Raw genomic sequence first — 19275 nt, forward strand, 5'->3', positions numbered from 1 at the left:
TCAATAGCTCTCAGCACTCCCACTATACAAATCCCCCAGCGCTCCTGTCCTCATTGCCGCTCTCCTAGGAAAGCGGCAGCTAAGACTGTCACAAAAATAGTGGGTGCAAGGTTGTATTTTAGTGACATTTTATAGTCTCTAAGTGCTAAGCACTTGTAGAGGCAAAGTATTTCCTAGATATAGATGAATGATGCCAAAAGAATTCTTTGCAGCTATTTATTCCAATTTTTAAGTCACTTTGATTGGACAATGCTGGGTTTGTTTTTAAGCAGTACATGGGAAGTAGTACCTGTGTTCTCATCCAATCCTGGAGGGGAGAGAATACCACGTGACTTATCTGACCCATGCCAATCAAGCAACACAACTTACATGTCAAACATGAATGACCAATTCCTAGAGTAATGATGTGTGTCAGTTACCCTTTGAATAGCAAATCTGAGAAACTCATGACCTGCTCATGGAAATTTCATGAGAAAGAAGAGAGGCAAAATCTGCTAAATAAGCTAGTTCAGACTTTGTTGCCAAATCTTTAGCTGGAGGGAACCCCTAGCCCTGTGGAACAGATTGAAATACTGGTGTGATGCTCACTGCTGAAATTCCAGGACTGTGTGATGTGGTGCGGTGCATGAACTGTTCATTGCCGATCCTGAGCATCTTTGGGTCAGGAAAGTGGACTGGGGTCAGTAGCACAATTCATACCTAGTCCTTCTAAGGGGACTGCAAGCTGAACACAGTACACCAGAGACTGCTTGATCAGCTTCCTGCCTCTAAACCAGTTTGCCCATCCCTTGGTAAATATCTGTTACTCCTGACAGTAAATCAGAAAGCAAATTATACAGAGCAATTAAGTATGCACCTAAGTTACAAAACTCACAATCATTTAATTACACTGTATTTGTCAGCACCGAAGGGCAATTATTTAACATTTTTGAAGCAGTACCAGTGCATGCGAGGTTTCATGGTAACAGCCGTGTTAGTCTATATTCGCAAAAAGAAAAGGAGTATCATAGAATATCATAGAATATCAGGGTTGGAAGGGACCTCAGGAGGTCATCTAGTCCAACCCCCTGCTCAAAGCAGGACCAATCCCCAACTAAATCCCAGCCAGGGTTCTGCCAAGCCTGACCTTAAAAATATCTAAGGATTGAGATTCCACCACCTCCCTAGGTAACGCATTCCAGTGTTTCACCACCCTCCTAGTGAAAAAGTTTCCTAATATCCAACCTAAACCTCCCCCACTGCAACTTGACACCATTACTCCTTGTTCTGTCATCAGCTACCACTGAGAACAGTCTAGATCCATCCTCTTTGGCACCCCCTTTCAGGTAGTTGAAAGCAGCTATCAAATCCCCCCTCATTCTTCTCTTCCGCAGACTAAACAATCCCAGTTCCCTCAGCCTCTCCTCATAACTTATATGCTCCAGTCCCCTATTCATTTTTGTTGCCCTCCGCTGCACTCTTTCCAATTTGTCCACATCTTCTTGTAGTGGGGGGCCCAAAACTGGACACAGTACTCCAGATGAGGCCTCACCAATGTCGAATAGAGGGGAACGATCACGTCCCTCGATCTGCTGGCAATGCCCCTACTTATACAGCCCAAAATGCCATTGGCCTTCTTGGCAACAAGGGCACACTGTTGACTCATATCCAGCTTCTCATCCACTGTAACCCCTAGGTCCTTTTCTTCAGAACTGCTGCCGAGCCATTCGGTCCCTAGTCTGTAGCGGTGCATGGGATTCTTCCGTCCTAACTGCAGGACTCAGTACTTATGCTCAAATAAATGGGTTAGTCTCTAAGGTGCCACAAGTACTCCTTTTCTTTTTAATGTATGCAAGGGGGCATGTCCCCTTAGTGAGCTGGGAAAGGGAGCAGCATAGGGGTGAATGGTGCTGCAGGTTTTTTAGCCCTTGCCGACAGATGATTAACTGCAAGAAAGGTTGACTCACCTGTCCAGGAAAGCTCAGAGGTTGCAGCACAGTTACACCGTCTGCAGGGGAGACCCTTAGCTTCCTGAGCTGCAGACCCTGGAGAAATACCCGAGAGTTGTTATACAGCTGCTGGAAGACAGAAGGAGGCTACTACCTGAGGCAGCTTTAGAGGGGGAGGTACTCTGTAATTGGCTGGCTACAAGCCTGCTGGGAATCTGCAGGGCTATAAAAGCCCATTAGCTGGTACAGGGTAGAACAGGAGCTAGCTCTGGCAGGCACTAAACCAGGAACCTGACTGAAAGCATGTAAGATTCTAGTGTACTGGTCAACTGCCTTCATTCATGAGCTGAATGTCTGTCTGCCCCCTGTTCAAAAGACCCAGGCAACCATCACAGGAAATCAACTGACAAGCATCTGATTCCAACCCACAGATGATTAGAGAAGTTTAAAAAACCCTGACAGTCTCCTGCACCCATTAGGACAGGGTACAAGCACTTTGAATCATGAAATGCAGAAGTAATCCTTTCATTTCAGCAGGGGTTGAGCACTGTAAAAAGGCACTTGGCCCAAGTCCCATTGACGTTCACTCCTCCGTGTCTAACTCACTTAGCCACTTCTGGAAACATTATGCTGGGTCTATAGTGTTAAGGAATATAGGGCCAGCTCCTCAAAGGCACCTAAGTGACCAGGGGAGTTGGATGCCCACATACCTTTGAGGATCTGGGCCCTGGTGCTTAAGACAAGTGTGTTTAGATCTACACTGAAGGGTGGGTGGGGACATCCTCCATTTTCAAAGATAACACAACAGTGGAGAGACACCTTCTAGTTTTATTGCGTGCATAAGAATGAACAAACTTGGGAGCACATTAGCCCCTTGACACCCTCCCCCCACTTCAAGGTGACAGGAAGTCACACAGTTTAAACTACTACAAGCATATTTGTTGAAACAAAATCCCCATTACTCTCCAAACCGGGCACAGATGCCTGTGCTAGAACCCCTTCACCCCAATGAATGCCTTGTCTTCCTCTGTTGCCCCAGTTATGGGGAAGCAAGATTAGCTCACTAGACTAGTACACAGCCAGAAACGCTAGGCAGTCTGTTCATCTGTGAGTACCACAGGGGCTTAAGATCATTGTGGAATTGGCGAGAACATGGAGCTTGTCTTAGTGCCTGAATCGTGACAGCATGGGAGAATGGTGCTCGGGGCGATGAAACTGAAATCCCTCAGAGGCGGCTGGGAGCAGCAGCAGGCCGCTCAGAGGATCTTTCCGGCAACGAGTCATGGCTTCTTTGTAATTCATCTTTTCCTTGGTGACTGGGTCAACAAGATCCTTCTCGTAGTTGGGCTCATCCTGGAGCATCTTAGCCAGGTCATCGCTAATCATGCCTGTCTGGACAGCTTCTGACACTGGGATGCGACCGGTTTTCTTGGGATCAATGAGCCCCCCGGTCAGGTGTTGGACCTGTAGGTAGGGGAAGGCACTGTCCTTGGTCATCCATCCTTTCTGAACTGCCTCCCCGACAGACAACCTCCTCTTGGTCACTGGGTCCTCTACACCTGTGAAAGCTTTCTGGGCATTCAGCAGCCTCTGCATATAGGTGTTGTCTATCAGCCCTCTGTCTATGGCTTTGTGGACAGAATACCGATCCCACGTGATGAGGTCTACAATGCCCCCAGTTGCAGCCTGGGCCTCCAGCAGCTTTTGAGCGGTCATGGGATCCACCATCTTCTTGATGACAGCAGTTCTTATGTTGCACTTGGTGTCGGTGGCAGTGTCGAACACTCCGGCAATGGGAAAGGTGTCATCGCAGAAGCTTTTCTGCAAGCTCGGAGGAAAGAAACTTTGGGTCTTCTGCTGCATTGTTGGAGATGTAAGTGGAGACTTGGAGATGATGGAGCCAATGGACATAGAGGAGGGAGGCTTGGCTTCCCCTGCTACCAGCAGAGCAAACTCCGAGATTGGGATCTTGCCATCCCTGTACAACTGGTACTCCTCTTTCGTAATCTTCCTAAACCTCAGGGCATCCTCGATGGAGTATTGTTTCCCACTCTTCCTGTCGAGGAGGACAGAAACATCCCCGTTGGGGCCCAAGGTAGTGATTTCCTCCCAGTCGCACTCTAATTCTTGCAGCTGGATGTATTGGTTTCTGTCTATGGTTCCTCTTTTGTAGGCCTCATAAGGAGACATATCCTTCCCCGTCTCAGGGTCCACAATGGAGATTTTAGTGGAGAGATTAGTCTCTCTCATCTGGGTCTCGTGGCTCATTTCTTCCCGGTTGACCCCAGACTGGAGTTCCCGGATGGATCTTTCTTTTTCGTAGATCTGGTCCTTCTCCCTTAGGATAGCTTCCTCCAGGAGGGAAAGTTCTTGCTCACGCTGCATCTTTTTTTGCCTGTCATTCTCTGTCTTTTGGCTGAGGAGCTTGGACTCCTCTCGGAGGATGAGGACTTTCTGCTGCTTCTGCCTTTCCAGTTCCCTGAGCTCACTCTCCAGGTTGGCTCTCTCTTGAATTGCCAGGTTTCGTGCTTTCTGGAGATCAGCTTCCTCACGGGACCAGGTCCTTTTCATGCCTTCAGCTCTCTCTATTTTCTCCTTGAGTCGTCGTATGTCCTCTTCTGCATTTTGCCGTGCAGTTCTCTCTCTGCTCAGCAGCTCCCAAATCCGTGCACGTTCATTCTCTAGCACTCTGTCTTTCTCCACTCTGATAACCTCCTTGTAGATGGTCTTCTCCTGCGATTTTGTTTTCTGCAGAATGTCAGTCTGCACCTGCAGGTTCTTGCACTCCCTCTGCAGGTTCAGAACCTGCATCTTTTCCTTGTCCAGCTCCAGACGCAGTCCATTAGCAGCCTTCTCAAGCACTGGATCTTTCTCTAACTTGACCACTTCTTCCATGATGATCTTCTCTTGCACCGGTGCGGGGCTTTCCTCTATTTCCTTTATTCTCATGGTTATTTGATGCAGCTCCTTTTCTAACGCAAGCCTCTTGTTTCGATCTTCCTGGAAGTTAAGCAGCTTCTCTTTCTCTTCCACCACAGACCGAAGATGCTGTACCTCACGTTCTACATGACGCCTGTTGCTCACTTCCTCGTCCAAACTCCGGCTCAACCTGTTGTGCTCATCCCTGAGCTTTGGATCCTTTTGGGTGAGAATCACCTCATGGACCACCACCTTTTCTTCGGGCTTCCTTCTCTCCAGCAGTATGTATTTGTTCTGCAAGTCATAGACGGTTTCCTCAACTGCTCTCCTTTTCTGAGACACATTGCGCACCTCTTGACGTAGGCAATCAGCTTCTTTTTCCAAGAGTGGGTCATTCTCATATCGGACAACTTCCTTGTTGACCAGCTTGGTTTCAACCTTGGACCTTTCCCTTTTCCATTCATCCCTTTCGCCCTGCAACCGGATGAGCTGCTCCTGGGACCTGCCATTTGTGTTCACCAACTCATTGAGCTGTTCCTTCAGCCTGTCAATTTCTCTAAGGATCTCTGGGCTCTTCTCAAGTTTCACCACTTCCTGGATCACCTCCTTATACTCCACAGTCGGTTTCTGAGACCGGAGGATATTCAGCTCAGACAAGGCCTCTTCCACCTCCTTGTCAATCTTTGTCCTTTTACTAGTAACTTCTTGGAGCTCCTTCTTCAGGTGAGTGATTTCCTTCTCTGTCTCTGGATTTACCACAAAAATCTCATTGACTCTTTCTTTAATCTCTACCTTAGGTTTTTGCCTCTCTGCAATGATGTATTTGCTTTGCAGCTCTGCCAGCTCTCCTGTTAACATCAGGTTCTTGTTCCTCTCTTCTTCAATGAGAGTTCTAAGCTTGGAAGACTCTTTCAGCAGCTCTGGATCCTGTTCCACCTTCTTCACCTCCTTGACAATGATTTTGGGTTCTGTTGCTTCAATCAGCCTTTCCAGCTCCTCGATCCTACTATTCAGTTTGATTATCGTGTCCTCCACAGATTTCCTGTTGTAGGTTTCTTTGTCAATTTCCATCTGCAATGTCCTGACGGCCTTTAGCATCTCCGGATCCTTTTCCAGCTTGATCAACTCTTTCACTACCACTTTCTCTCGGATGTTGGGCTGCTTCTGCTCCAGAACGTACAGCTCTTTCCTGAGCCGTTCAAGTTCAGAGGAAGCAGCGGAGCTCTGTTCTCGGAGATGCTTGATTTCTGCATGGAGGCTAACTGCTTGGTTATCCAGGTTTGGATCCCTCTCGATTTTAGTGACCTCTTTAGTAAGCAGCTGGGCCTCAACCACCTTCCTCTCTTTCTCCATCTGGATGAGCTTCTTGTTCTTCATTTCAATATCCGCCTGCAGGCTGTCCCTTTTTCTGCTCTCATCCTTAATCTGATGCGCCATCTTAGCCAAGTTGCTCTCCAGTTTCGGGTCTCGGTAGTATTCGACCACCTCCTTTTCTTCCACTCTTTCAATGGGCCTTTGAGTCTTCAGCAGCAGAAGCTTGTTTCTGTGTTCTTCCAGGTCCTGCTGAACCTTGGCCACTTTGCTTCTTTCCTCCTCCAGCTGCAGTTTCAGTGCCTTTGATTCTCTTGTTGACTGAGCCAGATTTTCTGACTGTTGCATTTGCTCGTGTTCCGCCTGCATCTCCTCTTTTACTTCCTTCTGCAAGGAGAAAGCAAGAAGTTCATTAGAAAGACAAGGAGTTAACATCACTCTTAGAGCATGGCATCGGTGGCCCTTTCCCTGAATCCTAAAGTCTTACAATGCTGGCCAGTTGGAGAACGGGAATAGGTGGTAGCAGACAAAACGGGTTTAGAACTCTAGGTACTTCCTAACGGACAAGAATCACTTAACCTTTGATTAAACAAAATAAGTAAAAATTGATGTGGTTGTGGTAATGTTCTCCGAAGCGAATCGAGCAATACTGGAGTTATAAACTAGTATGATCTTTAGGGTATTTGTCTCTTTAGGGTTGTCTAGCAAGAGGAAATGCTAAATTCCTACCATGCTGGGATACAGGCTGTTGGGTGGTTCTCTCTCTGAAATTCTTAGTATCTAAGCATTGGTTAGACAGAGCTGTGAACACCAGTTAATAATCTTAATTCTGGATCCCTTTTTTCCCATTGAAAACAAACATTTGTTAATACACTCAGTGGCCACACATGAGCAGGACCTCGGTTTATGGCTCACTGGGAAGATGGCGTCTTTGGTCAGCAGTGCAACGCCCCACATGCCATGCTGAGGCAGAGTTCCCTGCTGACTCAGTGGGAACAGTGCCATCTACTGGTTCACCAGGACTACTGCCTCTAGCACAATGGGTCCCCCCCCGCGAGAGGTTTCCATCCACATCCAAACCCTGTTGACTTTGAAATCTGCTGAAATCACAGCTTGAGGCAGGACCCTGAACAATTCTGCTGCCTCACACTGATAAGTGACTTCTTTCCCACCTTGCAGGTAGGGCATGTTTGCTAGAAAAAAGGTTAGAACAGTTTGCAGATACCTTCTCTACCACCTTCTTGGCAAACTCCAGCCGGCTGAGCTGCTGCTTGTTTTCTGCTGCTGTCTCTGTGTAGAGTTTTGTCACATCACTCTCCTAAACAGAAACAGCAAGAATGATCTGGGAAGTCGCCTGTGATCTGGCTTATTAGACATACTGTATTCCTCCCGGCCTACTCATCCTCTGTGCAGTAGTTGTAATGTGAGGCTCTCAAAGAACTTTACAACCTTGAACTGAGCTACATGATACCTCTGTGATGTTATCATCACCCCTGATTTTATAGCTGAAACTGAGGCATGGGGTGTTTAAGAGACTAGTCTCGAGGTCATGCAGCAAGTCAGTGGCAGAACTGGGAATAGAACACGGGAGTCCCGACTCTGTCTCACAGTCTAAGTCCTACACGATACACTCCCATATGGCCAGCTACAAAGCAGTAACACTTACTGGTCACAGCGGGCCCAAGTAACGTTCTTGGCAGGTGCCAGGCCTATTAACACGCAAGCACCAGCTGAACCCATATATAGCAGCCTGGACACGCTCAAGCCAAAAGCTTGGAACTGGAAGACAAATGCAGCCCTCAGCAGCAATATTCAGAATGCCAAAAAGGGAACGGTTACTTTTCATTCATGAAAAAAGAAAAGGAGTACTTGTGGCACCTTAGAGACTAACCAATTTATTTGAGCATGAGATTTCGTGAGCTACAGCTCACTTCATCAGATGCATACCGTGGAAACTGCAGCAGACTTTATATATACACAGAGAATATGAAACAATACCTCCTCCCACCCCACCAGCAGGACAGTGGGGTGGGAGGAGGTATTGTTTCATATTCTCTGTGTATATATAAAGTCTGCTGCAGTTTCCACGGTATGCATCTGATGAAGTGAGCTGTAGCTCACGAAAGCTCATGCTCAAATAAATTGGTTAGTCTCTAAGGTGCCACAAGTACTCCTTTTCTTTTTGCGAATACAGACTAACACGGCTGTTACTCTGAAACTTTTCATTCATGCCAGAGGCTGCTCTAGGGCTGGGTGGATGGTCTGAGGAGCTGCTCTGAGCCCACTCAGAAGAGGAGGTTGGGATTTTTCTGTGTGGAACCAGAACGATCTACATGAATTTGGTTTGGATTCAATTGCCAAATTGTTTGCCGAGCCCTAGGAAGAAGGCTAAATAGTTCTGATTTGTAGTTCTTGTTGACGTCTTGGAAGTGAAAACTACAGCAACGCTGTACTGGTGCAAGCCAGGGAAAAAAAGTGTTCACGGGAGAGCATCAGCTATTCTAGCAGCAGCAAATGGCCCATGCAGCCCAACACACCTGTCCTTTTAGCAGGTGTCTTCATTGACCGCATGGTAAGGAAGACACCATCAGCAATATCCACGCAAAGTAATTATCTCTATTCTGATATTTCATATACTGCTTTGCCCAGTGCTATTAGACTCAGACACACCAGCAGCACAGCTTCTGCTTCAGGAGTAGGACAATCACAGTAGGGTTGCCAACTTTCTACTCGCACAAAACCAAACACCCTTGCCCCGCCCCCTGCCCTGCCCCTCCTCCGAGGCCCCACCCTCCACTCACTCCATCCCCCCTCTCTCGGTCGCTCGCTCTTCTCACCCTCACTCACTTGCTCATTTTCACCAGGCTGGCTCAGGGGGCTGGGGTACGGGATGGGGTGAGGGCTCTGGCTCAGAGTGTGGACTCCGGAGTGGGGCCAGAAATGAGGGGTCTGGAGTATGGGAGGGGGATCAGGGCTGGGGTAGGGAGTTGGGGCATGGGGTGGAACTGGGGATGAGAGGTTTGGGATGCAGGAGGGTGCTTTGGGCTGGGACAGAGTGGGAACCAGGGCTGGGACAGGGAGTTGGGGCATCGGAGGGGGTCAGGGGTGCAAGCTCCAGGTGGCGCTTACCTCAGGTGGCTCCCAAAAGCAGCGGCATGTCCCCTCGCCAACTCCTATGCGGAGGTGTGGCCAGGCAGCACTGCCCTGTCTGCATGCGCCACCCCCACAGCTCCCATTGGCTGCGGTTCCTGGCCAATGGGAGCTGTGGACCCAGCGCTTGGGGCGGGAGCAGCATGCAGAGTCCCCTGGCTGCCCACATAGGAGCCGGAGGGGAGACATGCCACTGCTTCCAGGAGCCGCGCAGAGCTCCAGCAGACAGGGTGTTCTAGTAGAAAACCGGACACCTGGCAACCCTATCACTGGCTGCAGTGAGAGAGGGGGGTGGGAAATTGGAGGAACAATCAATACCTCCCCAAGAAAAGAGGAGAAACTGGAGGTTGATTTCAAACAAGGTGTAAGCAGGTGAAACCACATGGAGGTCAATGAAACTGCATCTCCTAACACCAGACCTCAATATGGCTCCAGGTCTTTGTCTCAAGGTCTCACCTGGGCCTGGATGCTCTCTTGCAGTGGGGTGACACGCAGTCTTTTGGCAGCGGAAGCGCTCAGGGTGGGGTCCAGAGAAGAGCAGTATTTGCCTGCCTGAATTTCATAGTCCTATTACAAGTGGAGACAAAGAGGTCAGATTGGGTCTCTGCTGGGCAAGACTAGATGGCAGAGCCACACGGCAAAACCCAAACGTACATTGAGAGCAGACTGCACAGTCTGGGATAGTTTGACCACTGCGTTCTTCTCAGACTCCTTGCCCTGGATTTCCTCCACCAGCCTCTGTGGGAGAAGGAGACAGGACCTGAGTACTTGCATCTCAACAAAGCTCTCAGTAAGGACAGGACGCTATCAAACAGAAGGCAGTCAGGGAGGAAAAGTGAAGCTGCTTCTCCAGGGATTTCCATCAGAAGGGAACAAAGATGCCATCGAGGGCATGGGGAAATGCTCTTGGCAAAGAGAGTATGACACAGCTGCAGTCTGGCATTTCTGTCTGGTTAATGGCACAAGCTGACCCATCTCTCAGCAATGGACTCTGAAAGGCTCCAAGCTATGGGGATGGGGGTCGTAATGTCAAATAATGGAGGTGACTGAGCTCTGGCCTTGTGTGCCTGGATAAGAGATCAGAATCCTGGAGCCAGCTGGTCTCTTTTCCCCTTGGCTGATAGAGCTCAGGTATGGCATGGAGGGGCGACCGCCTACTGGCTCTTGCTGTTTGCTCAGAGAGTCTCATCTGAGAGGCCACCTCTCTCCCCAGCATAGCACTGGGTCAATCGAGGATGTTGGCAGCTATAGAGATTAGCAGCCAATTCCTGGTATGAATGGGAGAGGGCAGCTGGCAGGAGATGCTTCGCGAGGGCCACCTGGGCTTTGAAGGCCATGCAGCAGCATGCTCATAGATGCAGGATCTGCCCCCCCTGAATTCCCTACCCTGCTCTCTTGTTGCAAGCTGCCCTCTGCATCAGGCAAGGTCCTGCCTTTTCTGCGCTAGTCACTTCACTGCCGCAGGTGAAGCACGGAAAGAGAAGCAGAGCGGCAGTTACCACTCCACGTAGGTTCCAGGTGAAACCAGGGACACTTCTTTCCCCTCCCCACATCTGTATGTGTCCCGAGGTCTGGCAGGAGGCTCACCTTCTGTGCCTGCAGCTTGAAATTGATCTGGCTCGGCCCATCCGTGGTCTTGACGTCGTGCTTGAGCAGGTTGTTCATCCAGAACATCATGTTCTCGTTGGAGTTTTGAAACTGCTGGTAGGTGAGGTTGGTGTTCCGGAGGGTCTTCTCCCTGGGTAGGTGGGGGACCAGGGTGGAGGAAACGCGGGGTAATTAAAGAGGTGGTTAGTAGGCCAGTAAGCAGGAAGGCTTGGCTGGCAGCACAGCTCTCTCTAGTAGAGTGTGTAATGAATGCTAAACTGTATTATGTTCAACCCTAAGTGGCAACATGTGTAACATACCTTACCTGAGAGACAAGCTGGGGGAGGAAATACATTTTACTGGGGAGAGAGACACACAAAGCTCTTCTTCAGGGCTGGGAAAGGTATGCCCAGCCTCACAGCAAAATGCAAGGGGGAACTGATTGTTTAGTACATATTGTAAGCGTTGTGCAGGTTTCCTTTGAGAATGAGGACGGATAGAGAGAAATCGCTTTGCAAAAGGTGTTCACCCACAGGTGACAGGGTCTTGTCTTTTATCATTTTCCTGGTTGAGTTCATTCAGGAGCATAGTGATTGTCTGGTTTCACTTTCAAAAGATGGGAGCTGGGGAGCTTAAATTCATTACTCTGCTAGACACTAAAAATCATGGCCAAACAGAGACACTGGATTTACGGTTTATTACAACAATCTCTGATCCACTAACCCCCTCTTTTTGTCCTGTGACTGCAGAGGTGTTAACAGGCCACTCTACCTGGAATGGTCCCTTACAATATGTGCTAACTACTTACGCTAACTAAAATATCTGTTCCACCTTGCATTTTGCTGTGATGCTGGGAGTATCTTTCCCAGCCCTAATCTGTGTTGCTAGAAAGCTTGTCTCTCTCACCAACAGAACTTGGTCCAATAACAGATGTTACCTCACCACCTGTCTCTCTAATATCCTGGGACCGACATGGCTAACGACACTGCATACCTCACCTGAGCATATACCAGGTGTAGCTGGCCATGCATTTAATATTCTTAAAGAGAACACATCTGTGTATCTCTCTTTAGATCGGGGTGGCCAAACTTACTGGCCCTCCGAGTCCCACACGACAATCTTCAGAAGTTTGAGAGCTAGAACACACATGCCAGGAGCTGGAGCTTGGGGCTTCAGCCCCACTCCTGCTGAAGGCCTAAGCCTCGGCAGGTGCACCCCACAGGGCTGAGCCCCGACCCCCAAGCCCCTCCTCACCACTGGGCAGAAGCTCCTATCCCACTGCAAGGCAGAGGTCCTGAGCTCGCTCCCTCCCCCACCAGTCTGGTAGGTGGAGAATGGAGGGGGCTTGCAAGCTGCATTTTAATGGTAAAACAGCCACATGTGGCTTGCAAGCCACAGTTTGGCCACCCCTGCTCTATAAAAGGGAAGCTCTGTAACCAGCCCATATCTGGGAAAGGAGCTTGACCTGTTAGTAGCAGCCCTGCAACCTACCCGTGTACGAGTACACGACAGACTGAATGTGGTTACGGAGAGGGGAAGTTTTAAAGTCAGGAGGCAGATTGCCCTTCCTGCTGGGTGAACTCTGCAAGTGCCAGCACATCTACAGTGGCAACTGGGAGAGGGGAGGGCATGAGCAAACCGCGCTCTCCCCAGTTGTCACACCACAGAGGCGAAGTCTACACTGTACACAAGATTGCTGCACAGCATGCCACAGCTGGGCACGCTGGATCCCATGCTACACTGGCCTGGGGGAACTGATCTAGGGTCCTGGGACAAAGGGGAGGCCAGAAGATCTCCCCAGAGGGTCCCAAATCCAAAAGCTGGCCCTTCAAGTGAGTCAGGCAAATTTGGGTTTGGGGGATGGACCCAATTCTCTTCTGGCTGGCATGCCCAAATCCCAGCCCCAACCCTGATCCCACGTAACGGAGGCTGTGCTGCTCACCGGTGATCCAGCTGGTTGGCCACAGCATGGTAGCGGTCGTTGAGGAGCTGGACCTCCCGCTTCTGCCGGGGGAGGTCCGGGCAGAACTCCTGGAAGTTGTTCTGCACAGCGCTGCAGCTGTGCTCAGCGTCCTTGAGGCTGCGGTTCAGCTTCAGCACACAGTCCTGCCGGGCGACCTGATCCTGCTTCAGCCTCTGGGAAGGAAGAAGATGCTGGATGAGTGTCAGTGGGTCCGCTCACGCCGCTTCCCCAACGCCTGGCCCTGGCCCTATGAGGCCGTCGGTGTCCCAGAGGGGGAGTCACTGGCTCAGTGGGGCAGAAGAGAATGAAAGGAGCTTCTCTTTCCACTCCAACATCTTTATCATCAGTAGCGACAGGGATACTGATACAGAAAAAATCCACTGCGGGTTCATGGCGGGGCTTGGTAGAATGCAAACGTTGCTGAGCGCAAGGGTGGCTCTTTGACGCAGAGATGTGTGAGGGACAGATGTTGGGGGAAGACTTCGGGAATCAGCTTGAGAGATGGGGAAAGAGAGAAAGGGGCTGGCATGGGTGGGGTCCAGAGAGCTAGAGGAGGCATTGGAAAAATAGTCACAGTGAGTAAAGGGGGAGTTAACTGTAGGGCAGAGAGACTGGGGCTGGGACACGGGTAGATGGAGAAGGGGTGCACAGAAGGGTAGCTGATTGTGGGGTGCTGGGGCAGATCGACTAGGGGAGTGTTTGGTGAGGTACACAGGCAGATGGTTTAGATCTCTGGGGTGGGAGTTGGTTCTTACAGCTGCTGCTCAGCAACTGTGACAGATGTATCCTATTATCCACCTACCAATAAACAGCAGCTTCTGAAGTGGCAAAAGTGATTTAGTCTGCAGACACTCTGGAAGCCCATTTACAGCAGTGTATCTTGGGTGATGGGTTGCGCTCCCTGGGGTGTGTGTGGCGGGGGGGTCCCGAAAGGCCATCAGGAGGGTCGTGAGGTATTGAAAATGTTACTACAACCTAAAGCAAAGAAAATCTCACTCCCCGCGTGCCCTGACCCTTCAACATCAGTATTCTCTGCCACTGCCAGCTTCCCCAAACACGCAGCCCCGCAGCCCTAGCACTACTAGCCTTGATCCATTTTTTGCTCTTACAGCTACAGAAACATCAGGAGGTTGTGAACATTTTTTACTTCAAATAAGGGGTCAGCAGCCTGAAAAGAACAGGAGGACTTGTGGCACCTTAGAGACTAACAAATTTATTTGAGCATAAGCTTTCGTGAGCCGATGAAGTGAGCTGCAGCTCACGAAAGCTTATGCTCAAATAAATTGGTTAGCCTCTAAGGTGCCACAAGTACTCCTTTTCTTTTTGCGGATACAGACTAACACGGCTGCTACTCTGAAACCAGCCTGAAAAGGTTCAGCAATGGTGGTCTAGACGAACGAGTCCGTGGCCTACTGTGAGGTGTGGCCATCCAAGTCTCTTATGAACACTAACAATGGGATAAACGGAGCCCACGTTACCTGACTCCATCTCTTACTGTGCCCGTATCCTTCTCATTGCTGTCAAGAAGGCAAAGGCTCCCTCACCTGCAGCTCACTGGCACGATCCTGCAGGGCGTTGGGAGAGGCTGGGATGGTGCTGTCCTGAGCCAACTTGGACTCAAAGCTGCTGATGATCTCATCCGTGATCTCTATCTGGTTCTCCAGGTTCAGGGAAGCCTTGGCTCTGAGGAGGCGAAGAGATGGTGGCATGTGACTAGCTACAAAGGACACACATTGCTCCCCTCGCTTCTCAGAGTCTGCCCTGGAGCCAGGCTCCTGACTAACTGCAGGGTACTTGCTCTCATTGCACAATGCAGACCATTAAGAAGTTGGCCTTGCAAACACACCCTGTCCTTGATACCCAGCCCCGCTTGGCTCCTGAGAGCAGCCTTACAGACAGAAGAACAGGATAATGAGCCCTAGGAGAGGTCGGCAGGTGTGTCCACCTACCCATTGGGTTGTTCTAGGAGAAATTTCAAACTACAGCAGCTGATTCACCTTGCTGCGTTTTTACGAAATGGAAACATTGTCTAAACCCCTGCACATATTCAAACTGGGTGGTAATCCCAGTTTGCCAGAAATCTGTATCCTGATTGTTAGGAGGGCACTGTAGAGTGCTCAGCACAATGTGGTCTTCATCTCATTTGGGGCCTCTAAGAATACAGATAAAACAACAATAAAAATGGCGGGGGGTGGGGGGTGAGGGGGAGGATTGTATTTTATTAGAAACTCAAAAATGGCCCCATTGTGCAGAAAATTTCATCATATTTTGTGAATTTTCCACCTGGAAATAGGCCTCTTTTCTAGTGAAAATGAGGCCATCTGAGTTTAAAAAAAAAAGATTTCAAATTCAAAGAGCAACATTTCCCATGGCTTTGATTTTTTTAAAAAGAAGACCATTTATTTATGTATTCGTACAGAAGAGTGAAATCTGAGGTTCCTCCTAAATTGCTCAGGACAAAACACAAAATATTTGTGAGCAGAACTTTGTAAGACCCTGCTGAGCAGTTTCATACAGCTCTGCTCCTACCAATCTAGGGTTACGGTCTCTACTTACTTCTCACCATACAGACTGGACAGCATCTTGACGTCATTATACTTGTTCTTGACGTTGTTCAGAGTCACGGGGAGCTGAGAAGCGGCGATGCCAGTGGATTTCTTGGACAGGAAGGCCTCACACTCCTTCTGCATGGCTTCCTTCTCTGCCCCAATGTCCTGAAGTCTCTTTGTTGTTCCCTAACACAGCAACAGAAATTCCCAGACTCACTGAATACACGGAAGCTCAGTGTTAAGCCAATGCGATACAGCGCGATCTGCTGGGAGGCCTTGCCTGAGCCAGGCTGGGACCATGTATCCATGGCACAGAGTGGAGCAAAGCCAGAAAGGAGAGAAACCCAACAGTTCGAGTCCACCCAGGGCAGGACACAGACCCACAGCAGAAGACATAATCAGCACTGAACAGACACCGAACCAGATCGAAGCCCAAAGGAGGGGACAGAACCGCAGGGTTTATGCCGAGAGCGCATTCGTCTTCTCAGGTCACCTCCCATAAGGACCATTCCTAAAGTACAGGGAACATCACCAGTTCAGCAGTGGAAGTGCCCGTATTTCCCCCGAGTCAGACCTGCACTGTAACAACCTCCAGCAGGCCTCTTTCTGAGCGCTGAAGCCAGCAGAGGTCTCTGCAGCAGCATCAGCAAGCTCTTTCCTTTTCTCTTTGGAGCGGCAGGGCTAACGCCTACATGGTTTCTGTCAGTTCAGTTCTGCTCCAACTATTGGAGCCAGCTACCACGATCAACCCGTTCTCTGTGCTGCTCAGCCCTCACCTCCTGGTCCTGGATCCTTTTGTGGAGGTCCTCTGTCGGGGCACTGTGGCTTACCGGGGACCTCACCCGGCTAAAAATCTCCTTCTCCACTTCGACCAAGTCCCCGCCAATTTTATTCAGTTTAAAGAGGAGCTGGTCAGCTTGGGGGTCATCCTGGGCAAGGGTGGGACTTCTGATTGGTGCTGGAATGACAAATTGATATTGAGTCAGTGCACTGTCCCATCTGGCATCACACTCTGGGTTATCTTAACCTTTCTCCCTAGATCTCTGATCTACAAGCCCGGCCGCTTGGCCCTCAGCTACCCTTTCATTGAGACACCACCTGTACACATCTGCTTCAAATGGATTATGCTGGAGTGAGGTGTGGTGTATTTAATCCATCATGTGGGTTTGGACACAGATTCTGAGTCTGGGTCAGAGCTTTCCACTGCACCTTGCAGTGCCTCCTACATGCAGATAACTCAGCGCTGCAGGGGGCTGATTGCTCAGATCCGCAAAGGGCTGCTCCACGGCCAGCAAAGTAACTTGTTTGGGTAAAAGAGTTGTTGACCTTGTTTGTTTTTTTGCTGCATGAGTTGTCCCTCTGCAGCCTCCTTATCCGTCAGTCAGTGAACAGAGTTTGCTGATGGAAAAGAGCCGGGGAAGCCAACTTTCAAATGTGGACTCAGCCCTTCTGCACCACCTTTCACCCAAGGATCTCAAAACACTCGGCAGATATGCCGCACGTTTCCCTTGTGTGGCGAGGTCTCAAGAGATTTTCAAACAGCAGCACAGAGGCAAAGTGACTTGCCGGGGGTCACCCAGAGATTCTGTGGCAGGGCCAGGGCTAGAAGTCAGAGATCCCAATATCCAGTCCTCTCCTCTAAGCACTAGACCAACTACATCCACATGCCAACGTGTACTTGTGGTTCGGCATGCCCACGAGTGCCCACAGGTAGGCATCCTGCTGAGACACCCAAGTTTAAAAGCTGAGTCTACAGCATTCACTGAATTACTAGCTTTTGTAGACTCGGCAAGTTTCAGTAAAGTCAAACAAAATGAGACCAGTGATCTCACTTTGCGGGGTAGCTTTTTATGTTAAGCTAGAGAGCAGCTAATAACCTGACGTACCCTGCTGGCTGGGCTTAACTGGCTCCTTCTGGCTGCTTTTCAGGGAGTTCTGAACTGTCGCTCTCTTCTGCTTCACTGTGTTCAATTCACCTTCCAGCCTACAAGCGAAAGAAGGGAGCATCACCCCCAGCACAGGAGTTAACAGGAATAGAAACTAGCCTGCATAAAACCTGCTTACACACCTAATCCAGAGACGGGCCTCACCTGAGCACAGGGCAGTTACCTGTTCCAGGGAAGGCGTCACTTAATCACCTTTGAGCAGGTTTAACTGGAAGTCTAACTGCTCCCAGTGCTGACAATGTTACTCCTATGACATCGGGAAATGGCACAACTCTAATTTGTAAGAACAGTTTGACTTCAGGGGAGAACTGGGAGTGGGAGCAAAAACCAGGGATTGTTGAAAAGTGACTTTTGCAAAGAACAATTTGCAGGGACTTTTGAAGGCCCCGAACTAATTCCTGTTACTAAACACAGTGCTTGAAAACAGTCATCCCTAGTTTTGTGTAGATGGCCTCAAACGGGTATCCTTCAGTACAGCGATGACTACACTGCAAGCCTCGTCCGAGGACCATGCTACATGTTCTCCTGCATATCCCTATGCAGGGGAAGTAAAAGCTGTGAAACACACAGGAAAGCAGTACAAACGAGTGACTGGTTTACAGGCCTGGGGCATAGGAAGGGTAGCAAATGTCCCTGAAGGCATCAGTAAAACAAATTGCTAAAGGTGGCTCTGCAGGGGAAATACATCTTACAGGGCACTGGGGGGAAGTCATTGTGTGGTGTTATCAAGATACATAATGCAAGGCAGTGTGCTGCAAAATTTTCAAATCAAACATTTTTAACTGCACGTGAAATTCACAAGCACCAAGGAGGGACAGGAATTATTTAAGGTGGTTCTAGTGGTAGGTAATTGGGAGGAATGAAATAAAGGCTGGGGGTACCATTTTCAAAAGTGCCTAACTCTCTTTTGAAAATGGGCTTTGGGTATTGTCTAAACTCACAAGTTGCACTGATTTAATGAAATCAGTTTAGAAACTGCGTTAGTTAGATCAGTGCAGTCCCCTTATGTGAACACTCTTAAATTGGCTTAAGAGTGTTGATTTAGCTTCATATTGGCTTAGTTTAAGTAGGTAAGGAATTAACTTAAACTTAATCAATATAAGGCACTCTTAAACTGATTTAGAAATGTCCACACAAGGGAGCAGTGAGGATTTAACTAAATCAGATTCTAAAAAGATTTAGTCAAACTGGTGCAGCTTGTGTGTTGAGACAAGATGTAAGACAGAGAAATTTAGCCTGAATGTCATGAAAACTTCTTGACCGTGAGGCCTGTGGACTCTGGAATATCTCCCACAAGGGAAGTGGTAGAAACCCCATTGCTTGGTGGCATTTAGAACTGGACAAAGCACTAGAATAACGTAGAATAGGGAACAATCCTGCACTGGCAGGGAGAAAAAGTAGGTGACCTACAGTAAACGTAACTCCTAAATGAATATAAAGACTGGAGCTAGGGTGTATTCAATCTCCTCTCTGGTTCACACTTCACTGCATACTCACTTGTTAACTCTGCCAGTGGCCTCTGGGTCTGGAGGAGGTATGAAGAAGCAAGCAGCAGGAGCTGTCTTTGTCACCCCAGTGCTGCTCTGCACCACCCACTTCTCCGGGTTCCTGTTATCTTTCAGAGTGTACTTCTCACCTCGGCTGAGCTGCACCTGTAAAGAACAGAGAAAGGATTCGATTCCCTAGCCCTGACTCCCAATCTGCATTTTCAGGGCTCCCGGGTAACAGAGGAGGCTTTCCAAAGTCTCCTAACGAGACCAAACCTTTTGCATTCATCAGGATTTGTGGTCTGACTGTCCTCAAGATGCTCCTGTCTCATTTAGGAAACTCAGTTGCCCCACATTATCCCCTGGGAGACCAGTGTGGTTAGTTGGTGTGAAGGCACAAATCAACATATACTCAAGTCCATGGCAGAGCAGACA

The 19275-nt window shown here is 49.2% G+C and overlaps 1 protein-coding gene across 1 annotated transcript in view; it reads right to left on the bottom strand.

Annotated features, from left to right (window-relative positions):
* Nucleotides 1–2751: 2751 nt before the first annotated feature.
* The window catches only part of EVPL (envoplakin), a 28834-nt gene continuing 12310 nt past the window's right edge, over nucleotides 2752–19275 (bottom strand). The window contains exons 11-21 of the mRNA XM_077832693.1: nucleotides 18851–19005; nucleotides 17294–17391; nucleotides 16184–16365; nucleotides 15415–15593; nucleotides 14403–14541; nucleotides 12838–13031; nucleotides 10896–11046; nucleotides 9963–10046; nucleotides 9765–9875; nucleotides 7384–7476; nucleotides 2752–6545 (exon numbers count right to left, since the gene is read on the bottom strand). Of these exons, the coding sequence (XP_077688819.1) occupies nucleotides 3093–6545; nucleotides 7384–7476; nucleotides 9765–9875; nucleotides 9963–10046; nucleotides 10896–11046; nucleotides 12838–13031; nucleotides 14403–14541; nucleotides 15415–15593; nucleotides 16184–16365; nucleotides 17294–17391; nucleotides 18851–19005 (4839 nt within the window). The 3' untranslated portion in view covers nucleotides 2752–3092. The remainder of the gene's footprint in view (nucleotides 6546–7383; nucleotides 7477–9764; nucleotides 9876–9962; nucleotides 10047–10895; nucleotides 11047–12837; nucleotides 13032–14402; nucleotides 14542–15414; nucleotides 15594–16183; nucleotides 16366–17293; nucleotides 17392–18850; nucleotides 19006–19275) is intronic.

Source organism: Eretmochelys imbricata, chromosome 14 (assembly GCF_965152235.1).
Source record: "Eretmochelys imbricata isolate rEreImb1 chromosome 14, rEreImb1.hap1, whole genome shotgun sequence".
Lineage (NCBI taxonomy): Eukaryota > Metazoa > Chordata > Testudines > Cheloniidae > Eretmochelys > Eretmochelys imbricata.